At 38.9% G+C, this 20,122-nt stretch overlaps 1 protein-coding gene across 2 annotated transcripts in view; it reads left to right on the forward strand.

The window, feature by feature from the left end:
* NLGN4X (neuroligin 4 X-linked) overlaps positions 1 to 20,122 on the forward strand; it is a 294,535-nt gene that overhangs the window by 151,468 nt on the left and 122,945 nt on the right. For both annotated transcript variants that reach the window (XM_044432627.1, XM_044432636.1), the window contains exon 2: positions 17,279 to 18,150. In XM_044432627.1, the coding sequence (XP_044288562.1) occupies positions 17,679 to 18,150 (472 nt within the window). In that variant the 5' untranslated portion in view covers positions 17,279 to 17,678. The remainder of the gene's footprint in view (positions 1 to 17,278; positions 18,151 to 20,122) is intronic.

Raw genomic sequence — 20,122 nt, forward strand, 5'->3', positions numbered from 1 at the left:
CCTGGCAGTCCATCCCATCATGAAAGGACTGGTATATGCATCTTGGAACTAGTGGCACCATCACATGGGCATCTTGGGGTATAGTTCCAGGCTCCCACTGAGTAGGATACATGGAAAGTACCCCAAAACAGCAGGAATGGCTTTTTCCATACATGGAATAGTCTTCTTTGAGATCTACAAATGGAAACCAGGTAGGAACATTAAATACAGAGCCCAAATTAATCTAATAAAATCACTTGTGGGATCCTAATATATCCAGCATAGTACCATAAAACCACATGTCAGGTATATATAAGCTTCTTTGTACTTTATGGGTTTCCTGACCTTCTCAAAATGCATTTCAGCAACTTTTATTTCTGTCCCAATGAAACATTTTTTTTTTACTGGCAGCTGTGTTTTCCCTAGAGATAAGGCTAAACATGTTAGTTCAATTAAGTATATGTCCATTGAAAAACAATCACTCACTGCCTATAAAGATGCTGTTTTTTTTTCAATTTCCACACTGAAAGTGTGAGGGGAAATAAATATTTTATTTCAATCCATTTATTTACTGCCCAATAGCCAATGCCCTCTGGGTGGTTAATGAAACTACAAAACAAAATCTAAAAATCATTAACATATGAAATTAAAAAGAAATAATCTAAAACAAGTAAAATGATTCCCTTCATTTAATCCAAAACGAAACAGTTTGATTTAAATGAGGCTTGAACTGTACATCAGGAATAAATCCCAGTTGCTCAGAATGTCTGGAATGGTCTCTTCTCTTAACAATTCTGCAGGTGTTATTAGAACTGAAAGGAGACATTTGTTTCATTCACTTTTCACCAGAATCTATATCCAATTAATTTCCATTTAATTTCATTTGTTGCATTTCTTTATTGCCCATAAGTTAAAGTTCTCTTGCGGCTTACAAATATTAAAAATTTAAAAACTTAATATTATATATAATTTTAAAACCAGTACATGCAAATATATAAACACATACACACACACTTTTAACAAAAAAAAATGTTAGAAAACAGTACTAAAATATGTCCTAAACCAAATGCAGATCTCAGTGCTTTCTGCTTTGTGGTATCTGTACATTTCTGAGGTTGTAAAGCATTCCATGCAATGGCAAAACTGTACTAAAATACATGCACTGAAAAAAGTACAAATTTAAGTCCTTAGTTTTACATGGAAGGGAAAAACAGAGCTCACATCTGTTTGAGCTCATCTGATATGATTCCAGATTGGAACACATTTCAAGGAGGAAGCCAGAGAACCTTGACAAGCTCAAGCTCTGCTGATTTTCATATCCCTAATTAGAACTTTGGACATGATTGGTCCCTCTGCTTGCCTGTGCCATTCTCAGTCTCTGCTGTTTGTTGATTCTTGTTAAACTAAGGTGTTCACTACCACTAGCTGCAGTGATGGCCACCAATTTGGATGGTTTTAAGAGGGAATGGACAAATATATGGGGGCTAAGGTATCAATGGTTGCCACCCATATTGACTATAAACTGCCTCCATTATATTTATTTATTTATTTATTTATTAAAACATTTTTTATGCCGCCCCATTCGCCGAAGCCTCGGGGCGGCTTACAACATAGATAAAACAATAAGTTAAAATATCCATATAAAATAATCTTAATTAAAACACACATTATAAAATAAGCCGCCCTGGCCAGATAAAATTCAATGGTATTTAGCATTTAAAATGTTGCTTAAATAAAAAAGGTCTTAGCCTGGCGCCGAAAAACAAATAACGACGGCGCCAGGCGGACCTCTCTGGGGAGCGCATTCCATAACTTAGGCGCCACCGCTGAGAAAGCCCTTCTCCGAGTAGCCACCCTCCTAATTTCTCTCACGGAGGGCTCCCGTGAGTAGCATACATTATAAGGGATGTATGCTACATTAAAGTAGCATACATTATAAGGGATGTATGCTACTTCCACAGCAGTTGCTGGGGAATGTGAGTGGAAGCCTTCTATTGTATTTATGTGCTACTTATGATTTCCACCGACAGCTTGTTGACCATTGCATAAATGAAATGCTGCCCTAGAGGTCCATGTGTCCTTGTTCATGTGTTCCTCTGGACTAGGCCAGTCTATCGCCTCCTGTGTTCTTTCCAGTGGTCTCTTTCAGGGAAATACTGAGCATGCAGTTCCTCCTGAAATTTAAGCTGTGAAAGGCACCCTTCGTTCAATGCTTCTCGTGCAGTTAAAATCGGGCATGGAAGAATCGGTCTTTTCATGAACATCCCATGAGGCTGATCACTATTCCTTAATCCCCAGGCTGAAGTGAAGAAAGTGGCAGAATATTTCCTTCCCTCTACCTTTTTACACATATAGCCAGTGATACAAGCCATGGTTCTTGTCATTAAATGTTGGTTGCTTGGTTTTAAAATTGCTTAACAGGAAAATGCTAGTTAACATATTTGTTTTCTAGGAAACATTTCATTCTTAAAGACCACTGATACCAGTAGGGTACATAAAAGGTACTTAAATTTTCCTTACTTTGGACCCATATTCTTTAAGAATAAGATAATAATGTGCTAACCATTTCTGGGAAATACTGGGTATTTTCTTCCGTCCAAGCATGTAAAAATTGCTCCTTAAGTTTGGTTATTGGAAGAAAAGAGCCTCCATGCATTTGTTCCTCAGTTTTATGGTCATACTGTAACTCTGTCCAAGCATTACTAAGGAAAGAAAGCGTATGAAGCTCAATCCCCTAGGAACTGATTTATGGGATTGTTCGCCTTTTATACAAATTTGAAGAGGGTAATAAAGTAGTGTGATATTTTGAGATGGTGCTGTCATTTGTTTCCTCAGAGACAAACCTTCTAGTAAGATGTCTCTCTCTGCGTGTGCATATGTGTGTGTGAATGCACGCGTGTGTATGTGCACACCACATCTTGAATGCCTCCTAGAGACAGATACAAGAAGGCTTGTAAAACTGTGGCACTGTTTTGATGAAAGTCCTCCCAGCATCTCAATTAGGGTTAATCACCTTCATTTCTTATAGATTCAAACTAGATGTTATCAGGGAGAGTCATGACTGAATTTTTTGACTCTTTGAAATTTTGAGGAAAAGCAGCTGCACATGGAGGAAAGGATATTATTATTTTATACAATACTCACACATACTATTTATATTTATAAAGTTATGACTCTGCATTATAGTGGATTTTTACTTCTCAACTTGAGTCCAATCAATTGATAATATTCTGCTCATCTATGGGCTTTCTGGTCCTTGGGTAGGTATGGTTTGTGCTCATGTGGCTATTTGAAGGAGAATAACATCTGGACTAATAAGGCCAGAAAACCTGTCCAGTATTAGGGAAGCAATGCAGCCATTGCAAGCTGTAGCGCTGCACAGTTTATTTATTTATTTAAACAATTTCTATGCCGCCCCATTCGCAAAAAGCCTCGGGGAGGCTTACAACATAAACAGTTCTGTGCTTAAATGCATATTTTTGGGGCAGCCTTTGATTTTAAGTAAGAAAATTATCAACCAATTTGTTTTATCTTCATCTTTCTTGTATGGCTCTGTTTAATTGATTTTACGGTGCCGTAAGCCTTCATAAAGGGAAGGAAAAAGGAGCAGTGCTATGCCTCCCCTACCTAAGTTCAAACAAGCATAAAGTAACAGCTGTGAGAACATTAGAAATTAGCATTTGGATGTGGCTGTTGTTTTCGATAGGTGACACAGATTGGAGAGATCCGTTCTTAGGCACAACTGCTATTATTTCTAGTGACAGGGTTTCTGTTATTAGATGCAATGGCTCAGAAGCTCTGAGCATGAAATGAGCTAATCTAAGTAGAAAAGAGTGTGTGATACAAGCTCAACTATGTGTTTACATGTTTCAGTAGGTCAGTGAAACCAGGATTTAATTGTGTGTGTGTGTTTTAAAGTCTGCATGAATGAATGGGGGACATAGATTCCCTTGAGGCAATTTACAGCTATGAACTGAATCTGGTTGCTTAGATTTAGATTATATTTGGTTGTGCTTCCTTAAGTTACCAGTTAATGATTGCCAAAGGGCGTTTATACAGTCTAGATAGTTTAATCTTATATGCTATAGGATGTATAGAAGTTTTTCCTAATCTGGCACGTTCTAGATGAACTATGAACTGCAGATCTCCCAGCCAGCATAGCCAATGATCAAAATAAAGGGGAGGGGGATGTCATCTAAACCTCCTGGAGAACACCACATTCAAGAAGGTTAATATATAGGATAACAGTATAAGTACTGTTGTTCTTTACTGCAAATATCTGTTTGAGAACTTTTATTTTTAAAAAGTCAATTAGAGGAATTGATACAGTGAACTGTAAAGTCCCTGGTACAAATTTCACTTCAGTCGTAGCAGTAAGTGTATTTTCTCTTATTTAGTTCTAGCTGCAACAAGTTGACAATAACATTGGCCTAACTTAAAGTGTGTTTATAACAATTAGTGTGATGATGTGCACAACTGAAACTTCTGTAATTCTCAGTAGATCCTAAATTTACTCTTAGTCTTAAAGCATTGACTATGTGGCATTTATGATTTCAATACTGACCTTCTCTGATGAAGAGATCTCAGAAGTTTGCTCACAATTTCATATATGTTTGGTTGGTCCTAACAGAAGCATTTCCTGACTATGGATTTTGGAAAATAATCATAATTGACCTTAATAACAATCTGTTATGGATACATGAGATATTACAGGAACTGGAGAATGTAGGTTTCATATACTGATCAAATATTTACCAGTTATTAAGAATTAACATTTTCCAAGCTCCACCTCTCAGCTTGGCAACATTACATAAAATGTTCATAACTGCACATTTATCTTCTCTGAGGGTGATGATGTTTGACAGAGGGATAATATAAATTATTTTAAAACTGCTCATTTTACTTAAGAAATTCATAAACACTGATTTGTTACATCATGTATGACAAATTGTACTTTGATCTCCTACCATAAGCTGCTGCTAGAACAAAGTGATGCAATAAAAGGTTTTTAAGTGATGAGACATAACTACACCAGTTTAATTCCATGCCAAATGTGAGCAATCCACCTCAATTATGCTAACTGATGCCCTAAAAGAAAATGATATGGCTGTTTAGCAAATCTGGAAGGTGCAGAAATTTTTGTTTTTAGTAGAAAACATTCAGTACTGTTCATGCCATAAGGTAGTTAAACTGTTGTATGTTTGTTACATAAGCACACACACAGAGACAATTTTTGGTATGTTAAGTTCACTGTTCCCAGTGTTCCCATGGGTCCAATATATTTTCAGTCTTTGGTTTATCTGGAGGTCTAAATGTTGTCTGTTTGAAATTTTCTTTATCATTCTTGCTTCCTTTGCCCAAAACCTATTTCACAGATTACTGTGGAAGGAAAAAGATGCCGTTCCAGTAACATGTCCCTTAATTGGCCTTATAGTATTTATGGAGTTGTTGTTGTTTTAATTTCTATACCGGTCCAATATATTGCCGTTTGGCACAAACTATCTATTAGCATATCGTAAAATAAAAAGCCATAAAATAAAAACCATAAAACACTAACATTCATAAATAAATACAGTAGAGCATTGAAACTTTCATTGTCTATGAAAAAAGTCTACATGGGAAGGAAACTATTCAGTTTTGTTAACAGTCATAAATATTTGCATCTCACTCTGAGGAACATGAATGCGATAACTCTTCTAGGGCATATCAACTTACAGACTGAATGTCAGATTTTCTACCTAAGGCTATTAAGTTGCTGAAGTTTGGTTTTATTGAAGAATAAGATCTGGGCTCTAGACAAAAGGCTCTTTCTTTGCTGCTTTTCAACAACAGCAGCACTAGGTGGTGCTGTGATACAGTAAAATATTGCAATTGCACAAATAGAAAAATACATTTTCTTTCACTTTCAGAAATAATACACCATTAAACTTGCTCTAAAAAGAACCTGAGAAAGTACTTTTAAAAACAGAAGTGGAACTGGAAGGTTGCAGCATCTTCTACAGAACCATTACATAAATGCAGTTCTGTAAATGCTTTGTGTTAAAAAAACAAACAAAATCACTAAGCGGTATAACCACTGAGACCATCTGGTTCCATTTATTTTGCCAACTTGTATGTGCCAAAGCATCAGGAATAAGTATATATGGGTTTTATGATCATAGATACAGAAAGGTTCCTTAAGCTTAAGGGATCGCATTAGGAGTTTTGGGGTGTGTCATCATCACTATGCTGAAGACAGGCAGCTCTGCTTCTCCTTTTCAGTGGGAATACAGCCCTGTTGTTTTACCTGATTTCTCAGTGGTTTTTGGTATCAACTATGGTACTTTCTGGAGTGACTGAACTGGGAGTGTGTGGTACTGCATTACAGCAATTCCTCTCCTACTTGTGGCTCCAGAAGGTGGTGCTTGGGAATATTGCTTGGGCCTGTGGATTCCCCAGCACGGGATTCCTCAGAGGTCAGTCCTACTCTCATGATATTCAACATCTATATAAAAACAGTGAATGGGGTCATCAGGAGTTTTGGAGTGTTTTGCGATCAGGAGGGCTAAAACAGTGCCTGGATGCAAGAATGATTTGGATGAAGGCTACCAAATTGAAGTTCAGTAAAGACAAGATTGAAATGCTGTTGGGTAGTGGTTTCTCTGATCAGATGGCAGATGTTCAACCAGTTCCATATGGGGTTGCAATTCTCTTGAAAAGACAGGTTCACAGCTTGGGGTGATTCTTGTTCTCTCCTTGTCACTTGAGTCTCAAGTGGTCTCAGTGACATGGAGTGCCTTCTACCAGCTTTGGTTGCTGTCCAGCTATGCCCCTCTCTGGACAGGGATCATCTAATGTCAGTAATCTATAGGCTGTATAGAGATCAGGAGTTATCTCTAAATTAGATAGTTTTATTTATTTATTTATTTATTTATTAAAACATTTCTATGCCGCCCCTTGCCGAAGCCTCGGGGCGGCTCACAACATACAATAAAATGCACAATAAATTAAAACAATAACGATTAAAATATATATATTAGAATAAAATAAGCCGCCCTGGCCAAATAAAATTTCCATGGTACTAACATTTAAAATGCTGCTTAAATAAAAAGGTCTTTGCCTGGCGCCGAAAAGCAAATAACGACGGCGCCAGGCGGACCTCTCTGGGGAGCGCATTCCATAACTTAGGCGCCACCGCTGAGAAAGCCCTCCTCCGAGTAACCACCCTCCTAATTTCCTTCACTGAGGGCCCCCGGAAGAGGGCCTCTCCCGCTGATCTCAGGGGGCGGCTGGGCATATATGGATGTAAGCGCTCCTTCAGGTAACCTAATAATTGCAATGCACTTTACATGGGATTGCCCTTGTACACTGTTCAGAAGCTGCAGCTTGTGCAAGATGCAACATTCAGATTAATAACAGGGACCAGAAGGTCCAAATATATAACACCAATACTGGCCACTTGTATTGGCTGCCTGTAAGCTTCTGATCACTATTCAGGGTGCTGATTTTAACCTACATGGCTTGGGATGATGATACTTGATGGAATGTCTCTCCTAACTTCAGTCTACCAAGACCCTATGATCTGCATCTGGGGCCTTCTTCTGACTGCCAACTCCAAGGGAACCCCAGAAAGAGGCAACCAGGAGGAGACCCTTCTCACTGATGCACCCCTTAAATTATGGATTGATTTTCCTGCTAAGGACTACTTGCAGCAATATAGTTATCTTTTCTACATCAGGTTAGAACTTTCCCCCTATTTCCAGGTATCTCAAGACATTTAATGGCACATCCTGGGCTTTAGATGTTTTAGATGTTTAAATTGTTTTAAGTTTTTGTATATTGAATTTTAGTGTTTTAAATTTGTATATTGGAATTTTATACTTCTTATTGTATCTGTATTTGCATTTTTATTGTATTGAGATTTTGCATTTTTGATAACTTGTTGTGACCAGAAAACTTTGGGTATCAGGTGGAACAGAAATAATAATAATAAGAAATATTAATAATATAATTAGGTACAAGAGGCTGAACTAAATATCACACTTAGTCCATTTCCTTTGCCCCAAAAATGAGACTTGGATGGGGAACAGTGACTTACCGGGGGAGGGGAGGCAGAGAGCAGTTAATCACACTAAAGTACATGCTTAACATGAGGTGGTTTGAGTTAGGTTTCTCAAAAGCTCACCCCACCCTTCACTGTCAGCCTCATGCTTGCTGGTTCCCACCTGCTATCCTATTGTCACTGTGGAATGAGCTATTCCTTTTGAGGGGTGAGTAGAAATGCATTGGCCTCATGGATTGGCCTGGCAACAGGTGTATTTACCAACTTGACACTGGTTAAGCACAGGAGATGGTTAACTAGATTGAAGGCTTTGATACCGATGTGTCAGAATAGATTGGTGCTCAATCAGCAGTATCTTGAGTTCCAGTGTAGCAGAGGCCTGGTACTCCTGGGTTGTGTGGGCCACAACCCAGGACTGGGTTTGCCTTTAGAACCAAACAGTCTTACCTATTCATAGTCTTGTGGCAGGGATGACACAGGTGGGATTTCCTTATACTCATGTTTAACCTAGAAGGGAGAGAGAATCTAGCCTGCCTCCTTTCTTAGGAGAGCACTTGCCCAGTAGATAAGAGAGCTGCCCATAAAACAGTAGTCAGATTCCCATACTTGGCACCTGTGGATCCTGGGGTGTGAGCCCACGAAAGTTAAAGAAGCTCTAGTGCTACCCAAGCTCTTGTGTGTGCGTCTTTCTTTGCATCCCCCTGCACCCTGCTTTCAAAGAAAATATATCTCAGTTGTTCCATATGGTTTAATCCTAGGAGTTGCACAAAGAGACTAATATTTGACACCAATGCTTTAAACTTTGTGTCGGATGAACGATCTCTTCACTTAATGCCATGGAAGCATGCAGCTATAGACTTGGTGTCCTCCTCCCTGCTCCCACCCCATTCGTGTTATTGTCCACCCATTTCATTTCCGATCTGCCATTAGGAACCAAGTGCATGATAACATAGCTTTGCCTTCCATTTGGTTAACCCAACAATCAGCTGAATTAGTTTCTCTTTGTTTATATGCTGGTATGTACCAATATATACGATTTAGGATTAGACTGCATGGAACCTAATAGTTTCTCTCATTGTTTGATGAAGAAAGATTTAGACACATTAATTCAGGAAAGACATTTGGACCCAAGGCCTTTGTGTTATTTGCAAAATGCACCTTTGTTGACTGCAAATATATTGAGATGTCTGTTTATAGTTACCAATTATACTTACTTTCTCTGTCACCAATTTGTTTTGATTGTGCCATAAAAGAATACTGGCTTGGTATTTAGGGGATGGTAATTCAAGGACAACTAATCAGAACAATCAGTCTTTATAGCACTTATCTCTGTGGCTGTATTGCTTTTCTGTAGCTCATCTGCATTTTGAATGAGTGATGCTTAAAAGCCTTGTTTTCTGTTTGATTCAGACAGAGTGTGTTGTTACTAGTTGTGTCTGTGAATGGGTTTGAGACTATATAATAAACTTTGATTGAGTTGCTTCTGGCAGAAACCTTTCCCTTCTGGACATTGTGTACTCTCTTAATGCTCATGCTCAAACAGTAGTCTGTGTGAATCCAATTTGTTAGATAGACTGGAGAGTCTCAGGTTCAAATTCCTGCTGCATACATATGCCTGTTAGCTAGCTTTTCCGCTGCATTTATTTCACAGAACTGTTGTAGGTTTAACATGAAATAAGCATGCATTTTGTCCTAAGCTCTTAGAACACATACTTAAAGGTACAAAATATACACATGTAGCAAATGCTAAAAATAAAGGGCTTATGATGCAAATGTACTGATACAGAGTTCCAGGGCAAACTGTTGTTTACTCAGTTTGTACAAAGGACACTTCTGCACATGGATTCTCTTGCACAAGCACAGCTGCCCCTGACAAGAGAACATAGTAGACTACAGACCTTGGGTGGGTGGAGAATCTGTTTCTGCACTCTACCTTTTTTGTATCTGAGCCATATTGTATCATTCAGCTCCTGTGAGTCATGCTCTTGTTCATACTGGCTTTAAAGATTTATTTAAGTATTATTTCTGTCCACTGCCTAGTTTAAGCCAACTGCTATGGGATGTTAGATGTAGTGACACTGAACAATAAAGAGAATAAATATTCTTGCCTAAAGCATTTTGTTACAGGGCAAGCCAAGGGTGTGTGTGTGGAGGAGGATTTAGAAAACCTCTGTTAGATTACAAAGAATCCTAGAGGACACTAACAAAAAGCCAAGAAGCAAAAGTACTAAATAGCATAGAAATACAATGCTGTATATATATATGCATAATTCTGTGCAGGATCATAGATGGAATTCCTATATGGTCTACCAGCCATAAATTTACAATTCCTTTTTTTTGGACTGCAGAAAACTAATAGAAGAATTTATTTCACCATTGTTGTGCTGCTGTAGCTGGATCGTGGTCTCTGCTTGGTTAATTTATTCCATACACTTTGAATACTGCATTTTCCTTTATTCCATTTATTGGCTGCTGATGGTGCTATTAGAATTCTGGTTAAGTGTCAGAAAGGTTAATAAGATTCCTTTGTATAAAGAGAATATTTGCCTGCCAATAATGGTAGAGGTGAATAATTAATAATTAAAAAGTAGGCCTCAATTTGTTTATTTGATTATACATTGAAATGAAAATGGCCTGAAATGTTTCTAAAACTGGCAAAAACACAAGTAGATACTTTTCTGTCCTGCAGGTATTCTAAGTGGTTCCTAAACATTTGATAGCTCCAGAAGCTCATGGTTCTCCTGCAGGAAAGTAATGCTGTACTCAAGGCCCTCGTGTGAGCTTCTCCTGGGCAGCTGGTTGGTCTCAGTGGATATGTAATACTGGAATAGATGGACCAATGTAGCTCTGATACAGCACAGCTATTCTGCCATTCTTATGCAAGGCATTATGAAAGGGAGTCAGCTCAGGATTTGTAGTGTTTGAGGAAGCTACATACGGTTTGATCTATCAATTAGTTCCCTTAGAAGCATGCATGATTATCCTATCAGGAGTGATGGACAAAGATTTTTGACTAATGAGGAAAACAGTAGGCAAATATAGTTTTCAAAACTCAAGCAGATGAACGGACAACATATTTATTTTATCTGTTTAAGGGAATCTTCAAGGGCAGTAAACAGTCACACTTCTGCTAGCCAGCTAATTGTTTGGAAATGGGACTCCGGGAGTAAGAAAAATTCAGCCATCAAGATCCATTAACTAATGCTTAAATAAAGAAATCTAGACAATGGGGGTGATGTTTATTACATGTATGTGCAAAGGAATTCTATCATGTGCCCTGTACACATGGTTCCTTCAGATACATTTATCCAGAGGAGCATACAGTTGTACCATGAAATGCCTACGGTAGTGAAGGTGACTGCAAATCAGCCCTGAGTAATGGAGCTGTGGGTGGTGATAATAAATCAGCCATATGGCCAGAGACTATGGATGCTCATCTTTTTCTTTGCACAAGGTAGGTTTTGAACTTTGAACCAGGAATCTAATAGTCCCTCGGGTATCTGCGCAAGAAAGTGTGAATGTTTATTGCTCTCATTACAAACAGTGAATCATGTTGACTGTTTACAGTGGGAGAAAGGTAACTTTACCCTAAGATAATATTTTTGCACAGAACTAAAAGCAGTGCTTGAGCGAAGGCTGCTGTTAGAGATGGTGAAAATGAACCAATAACCCTGTGAAGTGAAAGATGACTCTGCTTCAGGGAAAATAGAATATAGAGTAATGCTTTGAAAATAACACAAGGATCTGACAGAGGCATGGAAGTTAGTACTGAAAGTGAAAAATTGTCAGCCTTAGAGAGTATTTAAAGGTCACCGGACTTTTTTTTCCCTGTGTGATAATGTTTTGACCAGTACCTAATGGCTAAAGTGTTCAGAGAAACATAATATTGATGGTGGAGGAAGAGGTGCTAATGTTTTTTTAATTATTTTGGAAAGGGGAGGGTTCAGAATGCTTGTTAACAAATACTACGTTCCATTTTAAGCTTAGTAGAAAATGGCAGCATTTTTTTCATTTGCGTAATTGCAATTCATTATTAGTGCTGATGCTGATTGGTAGGTAAACCAGGGTGTGTGTGTGTGTGTGTGTGTGTATAGAATCATTTATTATGTACTGTTGTGCAATATATCCTACCAAAGAAATAAAAGATCTGGTCTAAACCAGGGCTGCTCAACCTTTGTGACTTCAAGGGCCTTAAAACACACCAAACCCATCTAATGCTCATAAATACATTTTTAACACTCAAATATTTATTTACTTGTACCCTTTGCATTCACACTCTCCCCAGCAGCAACAGAGCTTGGTGTTACAGCAAACAGCATCAAGGTACTGAAGGCTCTTCTCTATCCTAGTCACCCCAAACAGATGGAAACATGCGACAAGGAGAGGATCAATCCTAGAGCATTTCAGAATAGGGCAGGAAAATCCAAATCCCCTAGAATGCCTTTTTCTCCACCACCCTATTTTTTGCAAGGGTGACAAGTCTGGGCAGCACTCAGGACTCCACTTTTGGCAATTCCAATTCTATTTTTATCTTTTTATTGTTCACTGCGCTGCACTATATTTAGATGTGGACTTGTATACAAATGCAAATAAATAAATAAATATGTGGGGGTTGTTTATGAGCAGATTTGGGTAGACACATGCAAGTCATGGTCTGCTTTGCAGCTGGGCTGTGAGAACTTATTTCTAAGAAGCAAGAAGTTGCAAGCAAGAAGTGTTCGCTTGCTGGACACTCAGTGGCTTGCTGTCTAGTTAATTTGTTAATGATTGCAATATTAGAATCTTACTCAAAGGTGCCTGACTAGTCATAGATAGTCATTTTCTTTGGAATATTACTTGTTGAAAACTTTCAACAAATGGAATATTCTTTCCCTCTGTATGTGGGGGGTGAATTATATATCCTTCTGAGTATTATTTTTGTTTCCTGAGCCCTCTTCTTTTGGAACAAAGATGCTGAATTGAGTTAAAATTCTAAGAAGTTATTGATGTGCAAAAATGTAATTAAGCACTGGATGACATTTTCAAATTTTATGTGTTTGGCTGGATGATAAGGGCTGTCAAGCAAATCATTTTAACAGGTTTAGCTCTGTTATTACAGAAAAGCACTGAGACAGCATGTTTTCTTACCGGGTACTTGCCATGAATAATAAAATTCTGTCTTCTTCTCTTATTATCTGTTTTCCTTTCCTGTAGGGGAATAAGACAGGATTTTAAGCTTTGGATCATCTAATTAATTTGCATTTCTGCTATATTATCTTTTTTTTCTGTTTTGTATTGAAATTTATCAAAAGAAAAGACTCATTATTATTATGGCACTGTTTTTGCAGTACTAGATTTCATTCTGTAATTGATCATTTTCAGTCTTTCAGTCTAGATTGTAAAGGATAAAGAATTGGATATTCTGACACTGGAAATACAATACAATAATCTTCTCTGCTTGCTATTTAAATAGTAACCAGGACTGGCTTTACTGAGAAACCCAGCAATCTGTTTAACTTTCTCAGATTGTACCATATCAATATATTACAAAGAAGCATATAACAGTACAGGAAATAAACAGGAAATTAATGACAACTGCCAATCAGTTCCAGTAGTCTAAACTTGAAAGAAACTGCCATTACCAGTGATTGGTTTACACAGTGAATACCCTGTCCTTTTGTAAACTCCTAGCTGTGGACTTTCCTGACTAAATATGCATACTTGGAATGGACAAATCTCAGGGATTTCTTTTTCCTAAGAAGTGTGCTAGCGTGAAGACGGCATGCCCCTATATACATGCATTTCTGGGTTTGCATCATAATCATAGGACTTAAAGGAGACAAATACATGCAAGCAGCACATTGATGCCCACACCAGTGTGAGGCTAGATTTAACTTGGAACTTGACACTGCAATGAAATTATGGAAATAAGGGTTATGAAAGATACCTTTACATCCTTTGCTTTGATGAAATGGGCATCAACATTTTAATTCAAAAAGTGAATTAAAATGTACAGGGGATAAAACAGAGAGATGTTTCAAAATGAACTATTTTAACAGTGCTAAAATAAGATGAGAAACACACCTTGCTTGCCCAGTCGAAGGCTATGAATGTGCTGGGCTTCACCAGGTAGTCATCTGCCTCCCTTCCCCAAGGCAAAAACAGTAACAAGATTAAGGGAAACAACCTTAATCTAACCTTACCTTGTGGAAGTGGGACGGGGTAGTTGTTGGCAGGCATCTTTGAGAAATACTGCAAGACTTTGGTACATCACCTGTCAGGCCAGAAATGGCATAAGAAGTGTCATTTCCAGACAGGGAATCATGGAGTGATTATTGCCTAGCAAAAAGAACACATCTGTTTGTGCTGTTTATTTGTCACTGGATCACCGCCCCCATTTTGCCAATGATTATCATACCCTCTTCTTCAAGGTCAGGTGCTGGCTATGCTCACGGCAACTTAAGCAGAGGTAAATCCCTGCCTTGTATACATTCCAGCCAATTTTCCTTTGCAAAGTGGGTGGGTGGGGGGCTCATCTCCAGGTCCACAGTGGAGATTGTTCTGGGACACATACAAAATGTGTCTTTCCTGCCATCTCTTGCCTTCCTCTTCTGCAGTCGCACCATCCCTTGAATAGGGTGGGGGTGGACAATGCCAGGCACAGGAGGCCAGCTGGGCAGGCAGATGGCAAAGCTTAAAGATCCTGGTTTAACCAGTCAGACACCAGTTGTCAAACTCTGGCTGAGAGGATGCAGTTTGTGTCTCTTCTCCCCCCACAAAAATAAATATCATTTATGTTTTATGCAGATCTGCTAATGAGACAAGGAAGAAAACGTGTGTGGTGTGTGTGTGTGTGTGTGTGTGTGTGTGTGAGAGAGAGAGAGAGAGAGAGAGAGAGAGAGAGAGAGAGAGAGAGAGAGTGTAAATAATATATAATCCATAGAACATTATTCCTTGGAAAGAGCTATTTATTTATTTATTTATTTATTTATTTATTTATTTAAAACATTTCTATGCCGCCCCATTCGCCGAAGCCTCGGGGCAGCTCACAACATATATTAAAATATAATACATTAAAAATATAAAACAAATTAACAATATAAAATAAGTCGCCCTGGCCAGATAAAATAAGCAAATAATATTAACAATTAAAATGACATTTAAATAAAAAGGTCTTCGCCTGGCGCCGAAAAACAAATAACGACAGCGCCCGGCGGACCTCTCTGGGGAGCGCATTCCATAGATTGGGCGCCACCGCAGAGAAAGCCCTCCTCCGAGTACCTACCCTCCTAATTTCTTTCACGGAAGGTTCCCGGAGAAGGGCCTCTCCCGCTGATCTCAAGGGGCGGGCGGGCGTATATGGATGTAAGCGCTCCTTCAGGTAACCAGGACCCAAGCCGTTTAGGGCTTTATAGGTCATCACCAACACCTTGAATTGGGCCCAGACTTCAATGGGAAGCCAGTGAAGCTGACGGAGGACTGGAGTCATGTGAACATAACATATAACATATAATTAATATATATTTATATATATTATCATTTGAAATAAGGTGGTCAAATGCTTAGAAGTAGCTTAATTCCTCCACTGGCCTCTGTTAAGTAAATAAAAGTAATACAATATCTAAAAGAATTGCAACTACTGATAGTTTCATGGGCTGAAATACCTGACTTTAAGGCCTTCTTCTCAAAAAAAGCCTATTTGGAAAACATGTGTCTGGGGTATAACACTTCAGATGTAGCTCAGAGGTGAGGAAATGTGTGGCCCTCCAGATGCTATTGGATAACAGCTACCAGAAAGCATAGGGCTGATGGGAGTTGCAGCCCAACTACAGAGCTCAGCACTGCAACATATGCTTTGCAGGTAAAGGGTCTCAGGTTAAACTGAACTTAGATTTTATTGTAAGCTGCTCAGAGAGCCCTGTGGGCAGCATCAAATGTGAGGATGATGATGACGACAACAATGATGGCAACACAAAAAGCCACCATGCTTGATAAGCCGTTGCCAATATGTGAAGACATTCCTGACTTAAATGGGCAAATCACCTTGACTTAAGACAGAGTCTTAAGGCAAATCACCTTAAGACAAAGTCGTATCTATCCATAAATGGTCCTCTGTGTAAAATAATAAGAAGAAATAATTCCCTACAGATACCAACTGTATGCTGCACTTCGGCAACCTTCTCCCTGCCAGGCTGAATGTCTTTGTGCAGATCAGCAGGGACAGGAGAGGGTTCTGCTCCACAGCCCTTGGAGGATGTTGTGAGCTGTCACCTTCAGTCTGAAGGAGCACAGTCAAAAAATGAAGAAAAGAAATTTCTGATGTTATGAAAGGCACACTTAACCATCCTTTTGTAGTACTGCAAATATGAAGTCTGCAGATAGGGTGACCAACTTTTTAACCTGCATCTGTCCTTGTTGAGCATACATAAGGTCCTTACAGATACAGTTCTTTGCTTTTTGCACATGAAATGAAACTCTGAACTACTCTTTCGCTGATATTGGTAACAGATAATAAGCAAAAAAGGATGTTTCATTGTCATATATCCACTTTAACCAGGGTGGTTTTATATTTGCATGGCCCAGGCAAGGATGGATAAGTACATTTCATGCCATAAGGGTAAAGCATATGGGGGAAAACATCAAAAGAAGTATTAAGCTTCAGGTGTTAGAACTGGGGCAACCAGAGTTCATGTCCTCTCTCGGGCACGGCAATAACTGAGTGACTATGTCCATCCAGCCGAACCCACCTCACAGGGTTGTTGTGAGTTAAAATGGGAAAATGCCTGAACATGTTCCCCTGAGCTACTTGGAGGCAGCACTATAAATAAATAGTCAACAATAAAAGTATCGTAAAAGCGGTGTTCTTCTGTTAATTCTCTTGATGAGCTTTCTTCAGCTTGCCAGATTTTAAACGTTATTTTATATATACACAGATGGTAGGCAGTTCTGTAGCTAGTTATGTAGCTGCTGAGAAGTGAAATGTGCCCTGTCACTGCCTGGTGGAGATAGCAGTTAATTTTAATGCTGCTGCTGCTACCCGAGCTTGTTCATGTGTCCCTCTGGACTGATAGGCATTGGGGATTCCTTTGGCCTTAAATGGCTCTATATCCTCTTCATGGAGTGTAATGCTTATTTCATGCAAAAGGGATAAAGGAGATGAAAACACTGGAAAATAAATGCACAGCTTTCAATATTATCAGTAGCAAAATGTATGCTAATTTTTTTCTTTTCTTTCCTTTCTCTCCTCCTTTTCTTTCTTTTATTTTTTCTTTTGCTCAGGTTTATCCATCATGCTGGAGTTAACTGGAAGGAGTCACTGTGCCAATGTAGCAGAGTAAATGTTGGGCATCCTGCCATCTCTACTTGGATAGTGACGTCAGCTTTAAAAGAGAAGTGGAGCCAAGGGATGGGCTTTGGGCACAAGAACTCACTCACTTTTTGCATCACTGGGATCTGTCTATGGTCAGGCTGCTGAGGCACAAACCATACTAATCTGGGGACTTTTTTCCCTGCCTGAGCAAAGTTATCTTTTGCCCCTTCTTCCATTTTCCTTGGTAACTTGCTCCTTCCCCCTTTCCCATCCCATAGCTTTTCTTTTCCCATTTTTTATTTGTTCCTCACAAATTTGATTTCCTGCTGGGGGTGGAAGACTAGAGGCTTGCTAATGTTGATGTAAATCATGTCAAGGCCAATGGGACTCTTATGGCTGCCTTTGATCTTTACTCCTGTTTGTGTCATGCTGAATTCTAATTTCCTCCTCTGGATAACAGCCCTAGCAATCCGGTTTACACTTATTGATGGGCAAGCACAATACCCAGTTGTAACCACGAATTATGGCAAAATCCGTGGCGTAAGAACACCTTTGCCCAATGAAATCCTTGGCCCTGTGGAGCAATATTTGGGAGTCCCTTATGCTTCTCCTCCGACCGGGGAGAGACGCTTCCAGCCTCCAGAGCCCCCTTCCTCCTGGACCGGCGTACGCAATGCCACACAATTTGCTGCTGTTTGCCCTCAGTATCTGGATGAGAGATCACTGCTCAACGATATGCTCCCCGTTTGGTTTACTGCCAACTTGGATACTGTGATGACGTATGTGCAAGACCAAAATGAAGACTGCCTCTATTTGAATATCTATGTGCCGACTGAAGATGGTAAGTACCTTATGTGGACAAAAGCTGGTCAGTTAGCCTTGTCTGCCATCAACTAGTGGGGATGGGTATTGTACTACTGACAATACATTTGCCTGCTTCCCTTGACTTCTGATGGATGCAAAGCTTATAGAAAACAGTGTTGTCTTTATATTAATGCTATTAATGACATTTCATGAATGAGGCCATCTACTATGTTTATTTGCTATCAGCATGCACTTTTACTTTTAGGTAGTTGCCATAATTAATGCCCACCATAATGGTTGTTCATAGAGGAAAAGTCAATAAAGAAAAAACAAAGGGTCTTCAAACGATCTGGAGAAAAAAATAATCTCATGTTAATGCTTTAAATATTAATGCATTATCTGAATCCTCAGAATTGAAAATGAATATAGCTTATTTTATTTCTTAGATGACTTTTGAAACAACATTGCTTTTAGAAAGCTGTATGTTAAAATGCTTTAAAACTGCTTATGTTTGCAGCATAAATGGTCACTATTCCAGTAATCTTATCAATTATTATCCTTCATCTTGGCAATTAAATATGGGAAAATAAGCCTTTATTGCATTGTAACCAAAAGTTGTTATCAATTGTTTCAGTAACAAACACCCTTCTACAATAATTTCTCTATTGATTTGCAAATATTTCTTTTAGGGACATACTTTCTCATTACCAATAATTTTTAAATAATACATTTCTGTAACACATTTCCCTGGTATTTTGATTTGTTTTTATCCAGGCAAGCTACCATTTTTTAATCTTAGAATACTGTCTTCTTAAACAAATAGCTTGGCAGTTTTACTTCACAGAATAAAGGGTGTTGCACCATGAGATGAAGGCAGACTATTTCTGTTAGTTTCTGATTAATAACTCTGCATTTTGTCCCCAGATGTATAACCTCCAGAAATGCAGGCATGGAAGACGGATAATCATAAGTGGTTTATTTTAAATGGATAAGCACTTGAATATGGTGTTTGAATATCTAGACTGTTGCAATTATCTTGCTTTGATTGGAGCTTGGATTTAAAGTTCTACCAAGTGTTTAGCATCATGATTGTTGCTAGCATAATAATGTATCACTTCAGACATGGAGATTCAGCAATACTTGGTACACTTACCTATACTACTTGATTGAATAATTATTACCATTCACAATGCAAAAGATGCTCACACATCATGCTTCATTCTCAAACAGGGAGGGGAGAGCCAAGGAACTCCACAGAGCTCCTGGTTAGCCTCCTCCATTCTTCCACCTCTTGCTGTTGGCTTCAAGCTGAGGCCCTCCCTCCATTTCTAGGAGCAGTCAGTGGCTCACTCTTCCACAGGACCTCTTGTTCAGTGACATTTCTCTTGTTCTGGTGGTAGCCTGTGCACTAGGGGCCTGTTTTTGCATGGCTCCTGGGAACTGTAAGGTGGGCTATGGGAGCTTTTCCTCATGGCTGTACAACTTGGCAATGTTGTAGCAGCCCACATTACATTATAGCAGAAGAGGAAGTGCAGCACAGACTGAGGAAGGGAACAACTGCAGCTTAAACTTTCTGAAAAGGAAAAGAAAGATACTTCAGCAAAAGTCTCGCTCCCTCCCCTTTCCCCCTTTCCCTTCTTTTGCACATATACAAAAACACAAGGTTTTCTCCATCACTGTATTATAAAAAATAAGTTCTGTTCTGCACCTCCAAGGCACTGTACTGTCTGAAATGATGGAAGACCATGAATTCTACATACATTTGAGCTCTTCAGAAGTTTAGATTAGAGATGTACTTTTTAGAACAATGCCCATTTTATTTATTTATTTTGGTGCATTGGTGTGGTCAGCTTCTACTTATGAGCCTAGAACACCACAAGTTCAGTGTCATTATAGAGCATGATTTAGACATACACCTACATATCAGTGACTTTTATCATAACAGTTCTGAAAACAGTTAACTTGTAGATAGATATACTAGGCCCAAAGAAAGAAAAAATTAAAGTGTG

This window comes from Varanus komodoensis, unplaced genomic scaffold (assembly GCF_004798865.1).
Source record: "Varanus komodoensis strain SLA01 unplaced genomic scaffold, ASM479886v1 scaffold1, whole genome shotgun sequence".
NCBI classification, from domain to species: domain Eukaryota; kingdom Metazoa; phylum Chordata; class Lepidosauria; order Squamata; family Varanidae; genus Varanus; species Varanus komodoensis.